Consider the following 12,477-nt stretch of genomic DNA (forward strand, 5'->3'; position numbering starts at 1 on the left):
TTATTATTATTTTGTAATAGGGCCTAATAATTTGGCATAAGATATGTAAGGGATAAAGTATAGCTACAAGGTCATTGTCGCAAAATAATTGACCGACACGGTGTTCTAAACGCAGTGAAGGGCAATTATTTTGCGACAATGACAGAGTATAGCTATACATTATCCCGCTTATTACATGGCTATCTTACTAACAATATACCTAATTCATTTTACACCATCGACGAGACGAGATCAAATGCAGACGCAGTTGTTCTGTGGCTCCTCTGTCATCGCCGTCAGCCGGCAGGTGTGTGGACTTGATTGCACCTGATGTAGTGCAGCTGTGCATAATGGTTATGCTTAGCTTTCGTGACTGCGATCAAAATGCTTGATTGTGATTGGTCAATAGCGCTCTGTTGCCCCGAACAGCGGCCATTATTGCGCGTTGCCCATGACAGCGGTGAATTATCGAGAAATAATTGACTGCTGTCAGGGGCAACCGAGCGCTATTGACCAATCACAATCAAGCATTTTGGCTAATGTTAAAACGCCATGTAATAATGATGGCTATTGCATTTGTTTGACTATTGTGTCACAAAGTAAATGAACTCCCTTGAAATGGTGACCGCTGTGTAATTTATGTTTAATGTAGACCTGTTTTTATTTGTATGTCAGCTCTTTGACTGCCAAAGTGGAGTGGACTCAACCTTGATAACTCTGACTCTGACTAGGATAATGGGGACTCAGACTCGACTCAGGCTCTTCTTTGGTCACTTGGACTCTAACACTGGGGACTGACTTGAGATTTAGTGACTCGACTTGGCATCAACTTATGGTGGAAATGTCTAAATTATGTAAAGGAAACGACAACATTCAGGTACCCGCTGACACAAATATAATACAGTAAGGCTCAGTTGGTTAATGTTTTGACCCTTATTATTATTTAAATAGTTTTACCTCTTTTGGGGAGGGGTTGTCTTTCATATTAGCTATATTTTTTGAGGGTGACAAATTTACCTCTTCTCAATATTGTACATACATGTCACAACCCCCCCCCCCCCTCCCCCAAATCCAAATGCATAATTAATTGCCCTGACATGGATGGATGGACTTCCAGTGCACCACAGCACACTAATGAAGATTAGGAGGAAATCCACTTCTCTATGGAATCTATGACGCTCGCACAAGTTAAATCATTTTGTATATTATAAATGGATTTGGTGAATTGTTACACCAGTAATGACAAACCCTCTGCCGTCTTTGGTGTGGAGTCCTAATCCGAACACTTTTTTAGAAAAGTGTGTGGCTGAAATGGAATGCTCAAATGTTTCTGCATTAACTCATTCAGGGCCAACAGCGCCCTCTGCTGGTGGCCCTTTGGTGCCAATGCTTTATCCAATGGAGGAATGGACTTAATTGCGAGTGCTTAAAAAAACATATAAAATATAATAGCAATAGATCTAAATAACAGTGATCGTCAATGAGTTGCTTCCAGTCAACATGCACCAAACAGATAATTTTTTCATACATACATTTCCATTTTATACAGTGATGAATATCAATATATTTCTAGGGCGTTCTGTGTCATCTCAATAACCTCCAGCAAATCGAGCTTAAATGTATTTCCTTAGAAATCGTGCCATTTGTCGCTTGATTTATGAATCGTTTTCAAATAAATGCTAGATTACCGATAGTATACGTGTCCTCATGCACGAAGAGAAGTGGGTCTGAAAAATCGCTTCTCCATACTTTGGTCGGCGCGAACCACACACACACACACACACGCTCCGATGGCGGTGAAAGGAACATCTGATTACCCCAAGATTCGTAATATAAAGTCCTTACCTCACATCTGATGTCATGCAAAAAGATTAATCCAATTCCTGATCGCCATTCCAAATATTGATCGGGTTTATTGATCCAACGTTATATATCCAAAACACATAATCCACGCTACTCTGAGTGTCCTCAGTCCATCTGTCATAATGATACTGCATGCCCGAGACCTGGACCGGACTTTTTTTGATGCACAGTCCCAGCCAATCCAATCCAATGATGTGCAATACCATCCGGGAGATGATAGGCGGCGGTATTTGCCCTTTGCGAGCTCAGATCCATTCCCAATGATAACGTCAGGCTGGATGGATGAAAAATGAATGGATATCGCTAATAAAAGAAATGTCGATTAAAACCCGAGATTTCTCGGGTTTGGCGCCCAGAGCATGGCGAGTTAACCCGGACTATCTCGGGTTTGGCCTCCAGTGAGTTAACCTGCTTTGAAAATGTAATTTATTCCTGGGCCATAATTTTTGTAGCACAGGGTATCTGCAGGGTATTCAAAAGTCTTGAACGTATTACATTCTCAATTAAGGCCATTAACACATTGAGTGCCACGCCCCTTCCGGGAAGTGACCACTTCCGTGCCGCCCATTAACCCCATGTAAACGTAGTTGTAGTTTGTAGAACTAAACCTATATTTTATAGTATCGCTATGGGTCTAATAACGCCCTTGAGTCTCATTGAGCTACTTCTGTTCAACGTGCAAAAAACAGATTATTTTTTCATCCGTACATTTCCGTTTGATACAGTTTTGAATATGAACATAGTCTGGCCTCTTCTGAGCAAATCAAAGTCACGCCTCACTGCTGACATCGACACATATCACAACCTCTTGTTAACATTCTCCAAAACCATTACTAATGCCAAAGCTTCTTTCTTTCACCATAGGATCGAGGCCTCTGCCAAGAATCTTCGCAAACTGCATGCTACCATGTCCTCCCTCCTCACTCCCCCCCCACCCCCCCCTCCATCATCTTTCTCTGCCGAAGACTTTGCGATCTTCTTTGAGGAAAAAGTGGAGAACATCCGCAGCTCCTTCTCCCAACCCCCACCCATTCCAAATGCTGAATCGAGAACCTCATCCTTCACTCTGTCATCTTTCTCTCCCATTACAGAAGCCGAGACCCTGACACTGGTAACGTCGAACCGTCCGACTACATGCCAGCTGGACCGGCTACCTTCCCCACTCCTCCAGACCATAGCACCAGACATCCTCCCATTCCTAACTGCAACCATCAACTCCTCACTCAACTCGGGGGTGGTCCCCACCTCCCTAAAACAAGCCAGAGTCACGCCCCTCATAAAAAAAACATCCCTGAACCCTACCGTCATAGGCAACTACCGTCCTGTCTCTCTTCTCTCCTTCCTTTCTAAAACACTTGAACGTGCTGTATCCAACCAACTTACTGCTTATCTCTTACAGAATGACCTCCTAGACCCTAATCAGTCAGGCTTCAGAACTGGTCACTCCACAGAGACAGCCCTCATTGCGGTCACAGAGGCACTTCACTTAGCAAAAGCGAAAGGCCTCTCCTCTGTCCTGATTCTCCTAGATCTATCTGCAGCCTTCGACACAGTCAACCACCAGATCCTCCTCGCGGCCCTCGCAGGAATGGGAGTGGCTGGCTCTGCGCTGACATGGTTGTCATCATACCTCAATGACCGCTCCTACCAAGTGTCATGGAGAGGGACCCTGTCGGCCACCCGCCCCCTGCGGACGGGTGTCCCCCAGGGCTCGGTTTTAGGACCCCTTCTCTTCTCCCTCTACACTAAATCACTGGGTAACATTATCACGTCTCATGGCTTCTCCTACCACTGTTATGCCGACGATACTCAACTCTTCCTCTCCTTCCCTCCCTCAGATATCCACGTCTCTGAGCGGATCTCGGCCTGTCTGTCCGACATCTCCGCCTGGATGACGACCAACCACCTCAAACTGAACCTAAGCAAAACAGAATTGCTCCACCTGCCGGCCAAATCCTCCCCCCTGACCGACCTTTCCATCACAGTCGAGAATGCAGCTGTGACCGCGTCCCCGACCGCCAAGAACCTTGGTGTTGTCCTCGACGACCAGTTGAACTTCTCTGCTCACATCGCAGCGACAACCAGAACCTGCCGATTCCTCCTGAGCAACGTCAGAAGGATCCGCCCCTTCCTGACAAAAGAATCCACCCAACTCCTCGTCCAATCAACAGTCATCTCCCGCCTCGACTACTGCAACGCACTGCTCGCTGGCCTCCCGGCCACTGCCACTAAGCCTCTTCAACTCATTCAGAACGCAGCGGCCCGCCTGATCTCAAACCTACCGAAGTCGGCCCATGTCACCCCACTTCTTAGGGACCTGCACTGGCTCCCCATTGCTGCACGAATCCGCTTCAAGGCCCTCGACCTAGCATACCGTGCGGCAAAGGGAACTGCTCCCGCCTACCTCCGGTCAATGGTCTCTAACTACACACCCTCAAGACCCCTACGCTCTGCTTCTTCTGGCCGCCTCAGACCTACTCCTATCCAAGCTCCGGGAGGGTCATCAAAGAGAAGTCGCCTATTCTCAGTCCTTGCCCCACAATGGTGGAATGAACTACCCACCCCAGTTAGGACAGCCGAAACACGTCCAATCTTTCGCCGTCGACTAAAGACGCACTTCTTCAACCATTATCTGAATTAAAAAAAATAAAAATAAAAATCTAACCCTAACTAACCATACTGTCATGCACTTGTCCTAATAAACTAACCTACACTGTAGCACTCAACACTTTGGCGAACATTGTTACTCAGCTGATAGAGTTGTGCCCTTCCTGATGGCTTGTCGTACAGAACTTGTAAGTCGCTTTGGATAAAAGCGTCAGCTAAATTACTAAATGTAAATGTAAATGTAAGGGAAAAGACACAAACAGAATTTTTGTGTAATTCAATAAACACGGAATTTTTCGCCTGATTATCGGATCTTCCTGAAATCAACGCTAGATCATCACTATTATCCTTTGTGGTGCACGCATGCAATGTGGTTTAGACCGGCGCTAGAGGGCGATATAATACTGTCTGCCAGCTTAGAAACACTCGGAACAGTATGCACAAGGTGCCCCGCTGAATTATAAATGGATATAGATAATAAAAGAAATAGTGACAGAACCGTAGATCTACGTGAACGGCACTGAATGTGTTAAGGCCATAAAAGGTATTAAAAAGTCTTACATTTAGGGGCGGTCAGGTGGCCTAGCGGAGATTGCGCTCATCACCAATGCAAGAGGCTGCAGTCTCGACTCCCGGAGTCAGCATTGCCTTGGCTTGGGCTGATCGCTATACTAACTCGTTTGGCTGGGTTAGGGGGAGGGAAGCCGTGGGTGGGAAACTGGCGTTGTGGACAGCGATGCCTACAGGTCAGGTCTGGGCGCTTGCTCAGCGGAGGCAGGACTTGAGGAAGGTAGCGTGACCTCCCACGTGTTACACTTCACCAATGAGAGCCCTCGCTGCCAGGTGAGAAGAGTCACCGCACGTGTCGGAGGAAGCGTGCGGATACTTCAGGGTTCCCTTGTACCGACCAGTAGGAGAACATGCGCACAACAACCAGGTCGGGGAGGGGGGGGGGAATTGGCACAACGACTAAATTGGGACGGGGAGAAAACAGAGAAATCGGAGAAAGAGAGATACAAAAAAAGAAAAAAAAAAGTCTTACATTTATTTATATTCGATATTCAAGAGTTTTATTTGTCACATACATACACGAGACATGCAGTGAAATGTAGCTGGCCATGCCCGCCTTGATAGTGCAACAATACAAATAATAAAAAAGTAATACGAATAAAATACAATGCTAAGCTTAAGAATAAAGGCCATGAGTAATATATTCAATAGTATACAAATATATAAATACAAAAAAAGAGAAAACAAATTAAAGTTACCTTTTTTGTAGTTATTTGTGTGTGAGAGAGTGTAAGTGAGAGTGTGTTCATCTGTGCTTGTGTGTGGAGAGATTAGTGTTCAGTGTTCTGATGGCCTGGGGGAAGAAGCTGAGTCCCTGTTTTTGCCGCATGAATGCGGAGGCTCTTGCCTGACCGCAGCAGCTTGAATAGACTGTTGTTGGGGTGATGAGGGTCTTTCATTATCCTGCAGGCTCTATCTGCACCTCCTGGTGTACAGGTCCTTCTTCTTTTTCTTTCGGCTTTTCCCGTTAGGGGTCGCCACAGCGGATCATCCGTTTCAATCTGTTTCTGTCCTCTGTCACGCCCGCTGCCCGCATGTCCTCCTTCACAGTGTCCATAAACCTCCTCTTGCGCCTTCCCCTCCTCTTCTTTCCAGGCAGCTCCATCTCCAGCATCCTCCTCCCGATGTACCCCACCTCCCTCCTCCGCACATGTCCAACTCCAAACCATCTCAGTCTTGCCTCTCTCACTTTCTGCCCAAACTGCTCAACATGGGCCGTTCCTCTGATGTAGACATTTTTTATTTTGTCCAACCTGGTTACTCCCAGAGAGAACCATAGCATTTTCATCTCTGCCACCTCCAGCTCTGCCACCTGCTTGTTGGTCAGTGCCACAGTTTCTAGACCATACAGCATAGCTGGTCATACTACCCTGCTGTAGACCTTTCCCTTAACTCTTGCTGGTACCCTTCTATCGCAGATAACCCCTGTCATCCTTCTCCACCCGGCACCCGCACCACCCGGCCTGCACTCTTTTCTTCACCTCCTTACCACAGTCCTCATTACTTTGGACAGTTGACCCCAAGTATTTAAACTTGTCCACTTTTGATACCTCTACTCCTTGCATCATCACCACACCACCCCTCCGTCTTCCTTCCCATTCACACACAATACATGTACTCAGTCTTGCCTCTGCTCACTTTCATCCCTCTTCTCTCCTGGTGTACAGGTCCTGCAGGTCCTATATGCTTGGAAACAATGAGAATTTTTCGGTCTCTAGTATTCAATTTGAATAAATTGTTCATTGCAAGCAGCATCATTTAGGACTCATCATTGTGATTCTGCAGATCTGGAGGGGACTGGTGCGCGCAGTCGATTGGATGCTGTGTTACAGGTGCTGGTTGAGAAGAGTGACAGTGAAAGGTTAGTAGGTGCTGCACTATGACTAGAAACCTTTTTGTTTTTCTTGATTACTTTCTAACAACGCTAATGTGACCTTGTTTTCTACAGGGAGCAAAATGAAGATGATACTGGAAAGATCGCTGCAGAGTCTTTGAACAAGTATGGAAACTGTTAGAATGCATTAAGTAGACTAGATGATATTGTAACAGGGTATCTGCAGGGTATTAAAAGTCTTAAAATATTAAAAATCTATTTAAGGCATTAAAAGGTCTCATTTGCACAGGTATACCATTTTTGGGGGGCAGTAGCCTGGCTGTCGGGAGATGAAATAATATTACATATGAAATGTTTTTGTATTCAAGAATTTCAAGTAATTTTTTTTGGGGGGCTACCGGGATCTTGGTGAGTCGTGCGAGAGCTTGTATGGAACACGTGAGGATTTAAATTGGTGTGCAAATGAAGCCGCCAGGTCAGTGTATGTGATTTTATTATTATTTATATATATATAGATTTTTTGCTAGTAGTATGGTTGTGGTATTAAATTTAGCTCCAAGTGGTATTAAAAAGGTCTTAAAAGTCTTACATTTATTTAACTTGTAACCCGCAGATACCCTGTGTAAAGTAATCCCAACTATAAACATATTTAATCTTTTTTTACAATTTTAGTTTTTTTTCACATGCATGAACTAAATGGTAAAGGTTTGAATCTCTTAATTGTATTTTTATATAACGTTGTATTTCTTATGTTCTCCTTAGGGATTTGTCACCATCATCTGCTGGGAAGCGGTAAGTCTCTTGAAAAAAGAATCTGCTTCTGTGAATCAATTCCAGGAACACACTTCACCAAAAATAATGCTGATTTATTTTGGACATGATCTCACACACATCCAAAAATTACTAAAACAGTTTGCACACATTAGTTTAGTTTGGCTGTTATTGAGTGTAAATTCATTTTGAATATTGGCCACCAGTGATGTCATCGGGCACATTGAATCCTTGTGTTGTCTTAATTACAGCTCAATGAAATGATAAGGTAGCAGTCCCTATAAGACAAGGTATCGCTATTTTCTTTTCATCTACATTATGTCATGGAGCTGTAATTGAATAACATAAAACAAGTAGGCAAACAAATGGATTTACTAAACTAAATACTTTAAAGCATACAAGTAATCGGATCAAATTATAAATTAAGAGCATACTCACCTGAGTTGAAGATCGGCTAGAGCCCCCATGTTACTAGCACATGAAAACCGAACTGAAGCTCCCATGTTAACAGCACATGGAAGACTGGACTGAAGCCCCCATGTTAACAACCACATGGAAGACCGGACACGAGCCCCCATGTTACATTCAATCCTACATTGACTTGCCCTAAGGCTTGAGCAGTCAGGAAACTATGGCTCGTTTCCCCGGGAGGCCTTGAATGTAAGCAGATGGACACAGGACAACGGACAAGTGTTATCAAAAATAGCAACTAGCTAAATAACAAAATAATGGGGGAGCTGGGTGCTCCAGACTCCATAGTTCAGGATATAAATAAAGTAAAGCACATGGTCAAAAATAGAACAAAGCAAAAATGGACAAACAGCAAAATGGTGAAAAGGCAGTGTGAGCACAAGTGAGCTCTTCTGGTCAGGCTCTGGAGAACTGTGATGAGAGACAGCTGTGAGAGAACTCTGAGCTGCTTTCATAGGGCGTGGTGCCTCATCACCACACCTGTGTAAATGATGAGGGCGGCCGGGGTGGAGCGGACAGTCAGTGTGACACGGTTGAAGGAGAGAGAGAGATAATGTCAGACGGTCCTCTTCTGGGGGAGGCGGACCTGCTCCAGGGACAGGGGTTGGTGGGAGATTCGAAGTTGGCCTAGTGGTGGTTAGTTTGGCGTAAATGCCCAGTCCTCGAGATAACTGTTTACTGGGATACGGAGACATGGAGGCGGCACTAGCGTGGAGGGTGGGCTTCCGCTGTCGTGCTGTATTTTCGGGGGACGGCAAGAAGTATCCGGGGTTTGACGGCTATGACTGAGTCGAGGCGATGAATGTGTCCGCCTTGCTGATCCCTGGTGGAATGAGCTCGAAGTCGGGAGCTGAGGCGGGTAGTGGGAGCGAAGGAGATGACGACAGGGAAGGGAACGGCCATGGCAGGGGAAAGGAGTCAGTATGGAGTGAGTGTGGTGCGGGGGAGAAGGGTGGAGTAAGGTGGAGAAGAGGAGCAGGGAAAGTGGGGGGAAGGGGATTAAGAGGAAGAAGGGTAGGGGAGATAGCTCAAGTGGGTCAGATGGTGAGGGTAGAGCAAATGATATTACAGAAGTGATTCATATAGTGGTTAGATTTGAGGGGGAGTGGGGAAAATAAGGATGTTTGAGTTGTCCGAACTCATACACGAGCAATTAGGTGAGGTAAAGTTTGCAAAAGTTTTGGGAGATGGGAATCTGATTGTAGGGTGTGTAAGTGTAGAGCAGGTGGAGAAAGCTAGGAAGATGAGGAGCATTGGTGGAGTTAGTATATGTAAAGTAGTAAGAGTAGGGGAGAAGAGGGAGGGGGGGTGTAAGGGGGTGATAGCTGGGATACCGGTCGAGGTTAGCATAGAGCAGCTGGTGGGAGATTTAAAGAGGAACATACATAATTGGAAAGTTAAAAGTGCAGAAAGTATGAAGAGAGGAGCAGATAAGACGGAGACGGAGACAGTGGTGATTCAGTTTGACGATGAGGTTGTTCCTAGTGAGGTGTTTGTAGGGTATATGGTGTTTAGGGTTAGGGAGTTTGTTCAGAATCCACTGAGATGTTATAGGTGCCAAGAGTTTGGGCATATAGCTATTATGTGTAGGAGGAAGCAGAGATGTGCAAGATGTAGCGGGGAACATGCCTATGGGAAGTGTGGAGAGGGAGTGGGGCCGATGTGTTGTAGTTGTGGTGGGGAGCATAGTGTAGCGTTTAGGGGTTGTGAGGTGATGAAAAGGGAGGTAGTGGTTCAGAGAGTGAGAAGGGAAGCTAAGTTGTCATATGCAGAGGCGGCTAGGAGGGTAGGACGGTGAAGTCAAGATAAGGTGCAGGGGTTTAGAGAAGGGCATTTGGCAGAAAGGGTAGTACAGGAGGATAGAGAGAGGGTGTGGGAGGAGAAATTTAGTATTGTGGCCTTTTTTGCAGGAGTAGTTAATGCTACAGCATTGGTTAAGGGCAGAACGGAGAGGATTAAGGTGATTGTTAGTGGCGGTTCAACACTTGGGCATGGATGGTCTGACATGGCAGGTAGTGGTTAGAGAATTAGAGAAGGGGATTGTGAATATCCAAGAAGTCCAGAGTCAGCCCATAGAAGGCAAGGAGTGTCTCACAGGGGGGGGCTCAGTCAGGGAGGAGCAGCATTAGCTGCACTTAATGATGGGGAAGGGAAAATGGACACTGTAGGGGATAAAGGATTCCAGAAGATGGCGGTAAATGCCCCATTCAGATGGTGGCAGTCCGCCGTAAAACCCCAAGAAGAAGAAGAAGAGAAGATAAGGGCGGCCATTTTAATTACAAGAAAAAAGACAACAGAAAGAAACAGTGTCAATCACAGACCACCAATTAGTGACGGCACACTTCAACCACAATGCGAATATGCACCACAGACGGTAAGTATCCCTCCACTATGTGAAAGTAATACGTAACAAGGATACATAATGGATGTCTGTATTATATCATTAATTATATCATCATAGGGGCGACAGTGGCTCGGGAGGTAGAGCAGTCGTCTGGCAATCCGGAGGTTCCCGGTTCAATTCCCGCTCCTCCCGGGCAGCGTGTCGATGTGTCCTTGAGCAAGACACTTAACCCCTAATTGCTCCAGATGAGCAGGTTCGCACCTTGCATGGTTGCCTCAGCCGTCGGTGAGTGAATGGGTCAAATGTGAGTAACAAATTGCAAAGCGCTTTGGATAAAAGCGCTATATAAAAAAGCAGCCATTTACCATCATTCCAGCATAATATTTTGATTTGACAAAATGTGATCCAGCAATTGAAAGTTCCAGCTGGGTAAGCTAAACGCCATTCTTTTATTGATGCTGTGTGATGGCTTCCATCGACACGCTACCATCCTCTAGCAGCTATGAGTCTTATGAGAGGTATCTGTCACATAGTGACTTCATAGAAGAGGTGTCATTCAATAGCAGTAATAACAATACACTGTTTACTGTTAGGTGTTCCTTGGTAAAGCTATGTTCTCGGTTAGTGTTAGTTGTTCCTTGGTAAGGTACGTTTAGGCTTAGGTGGTCCTTGGTAAAGCTATGTTCTGGGTTAGTGTTAGGTACGTTTAGGGTTAGGTGTTCCTTGGTAAAGATATGTTTAGGGTTAGGTTTTACTTAGTCTTAAATTTCATTTGAATGAATCTTATTTCGAACATGATTTTAAAGGTCCTGTGTCTTATAAATGGCCTTTTCCAGTGTTTAGCATTGTTTTATAGCAATGGGGGGTTAGTATCAATGTGTCTTTTGGCGGATTGCTCTGACCGACCGACGCCGGGCAAGCACAAAACACACACGCGTTTTACACGCAACCTGACCGGCCCGCATGGAGGGTCTTCTCCCTGGTAGAGGGAGAGGGACCGCACGCAGGAGTGTGTAAATGTGTGTGCGCGCGGGGCTGGTGTGGGGCTTCCCCCTGGGATATAACTGTCAAAATAACTTGCACGCCCATATTCCGATCCGTGCAATAATATTCACAGCGGTATATATTGTCATTTGAAACAAGTTACCAATGCATTGTCCCGTGGGATTATGCCCCCCGCTGCGAAATTAATTAGTATCCCCCTCAATATTTCTACCTCTCTCTCTGTGCCAGTCGCAGACTGTGGGCGACTGTCACTCAAAGTGCTTATGGGCGGAGCCCAGCACAAAGAGCTTGGAATCTTGAAGTCGAACATTTTTGCTTTTGAGTAAATATAAAACAATGAATTCTTTAAAAAAAAAAAAAAAACGTTACAGATGTGTTCAATAGACTCTCAGGAATTGTGTAAAGTTGCCCAAATAGTGAAAGGAATAGCAATGCATGTCCCCTTATGTTAGTTATGCGGTGCGCGAATAACACACACACACACACACACATTTACTCTTATAGCAGACTTAACTTACATATCAACATTATCTGGCCATCCTCAGTAAATACTATCAAACTCCACTATCAGGGCGGCTAAGTGGCGCAGTGGGCAAGGCGCTCGCCACTAACGCAGGAGATGCTGGGTTCGAGCTCAGCTCTCGGCGTTGCTTCCGGCTTGGCTGGTCGTTCATATTAATACAATTGGCAGTGTTAGGTGGTGGGAAAGCCGGTGGGTGGGGATCGGACGTTGTGGACAGCGACTCCTACAGGTCGGTTGGTGCGCCTGTACAGCAGAATCAGGAAGCAACAGGGCCCGGGGCAGCGTGAGCCTCCCACGCGTTACTCCTCGCCGCTGAGAGATCGCGCTGTACAGGTGAAAAGATGCGACCGCTGCCTCCTCGTGTACCTGAGGGGACACGTGATGCAAGGCTTGGTCCACATTACAGCCAACCTGTGGGATGCATGGTCTAACAACGTTCGAGACAGGGGAGGGTAGAATTGGATAATACGAAATTGGGATGGGAGAAAAATAGAAAATGGGGAGAAAAAA

General features: G+C 45.7%; 1 protein-coding gene across 1 annotated transcript in view; it reads left to right on the forward strand.

Moving 5' to 3' along the window:
* The window catches only part of lin37 (lin-37 DREAM MuvB core complex component), a 68,354-nt gene that overhangs the window by 21,974 nt on the left and 33,903 nt on the right, over window positions 1-12,477 (forward strand). The window contains exons 3-5 of the mRNA XM_084337038.1: window positions 6,805-6,880; window positions 6,968-7,018; window positions 7,616-7,645. Coding sequence (XP_084193164.1) covers window positions 6,805-6,880; window positions 6,968-7,018; window positions 7,616-7,645 — 157 coding nt within the window. The remainder of the gene's footprint in view (window positions 1-6,804; window positions 6,881-6,967; window positions 7,019-7,615; window positions 7,646-12,477) is intronic.

The sequence above is a fragment of the Notolepis coatsorum genome (assembly GCF_963971535.1).
Source record: "Notolepis coatsorum genome assembly, chromosome: 19".
Taxonomy (NCBI): Eukaryota; Metazoa; Chordata; class Actinopteri; order Aulopiformes; family Paralepididae; genus Notolepis; species Notolepis coatsorum.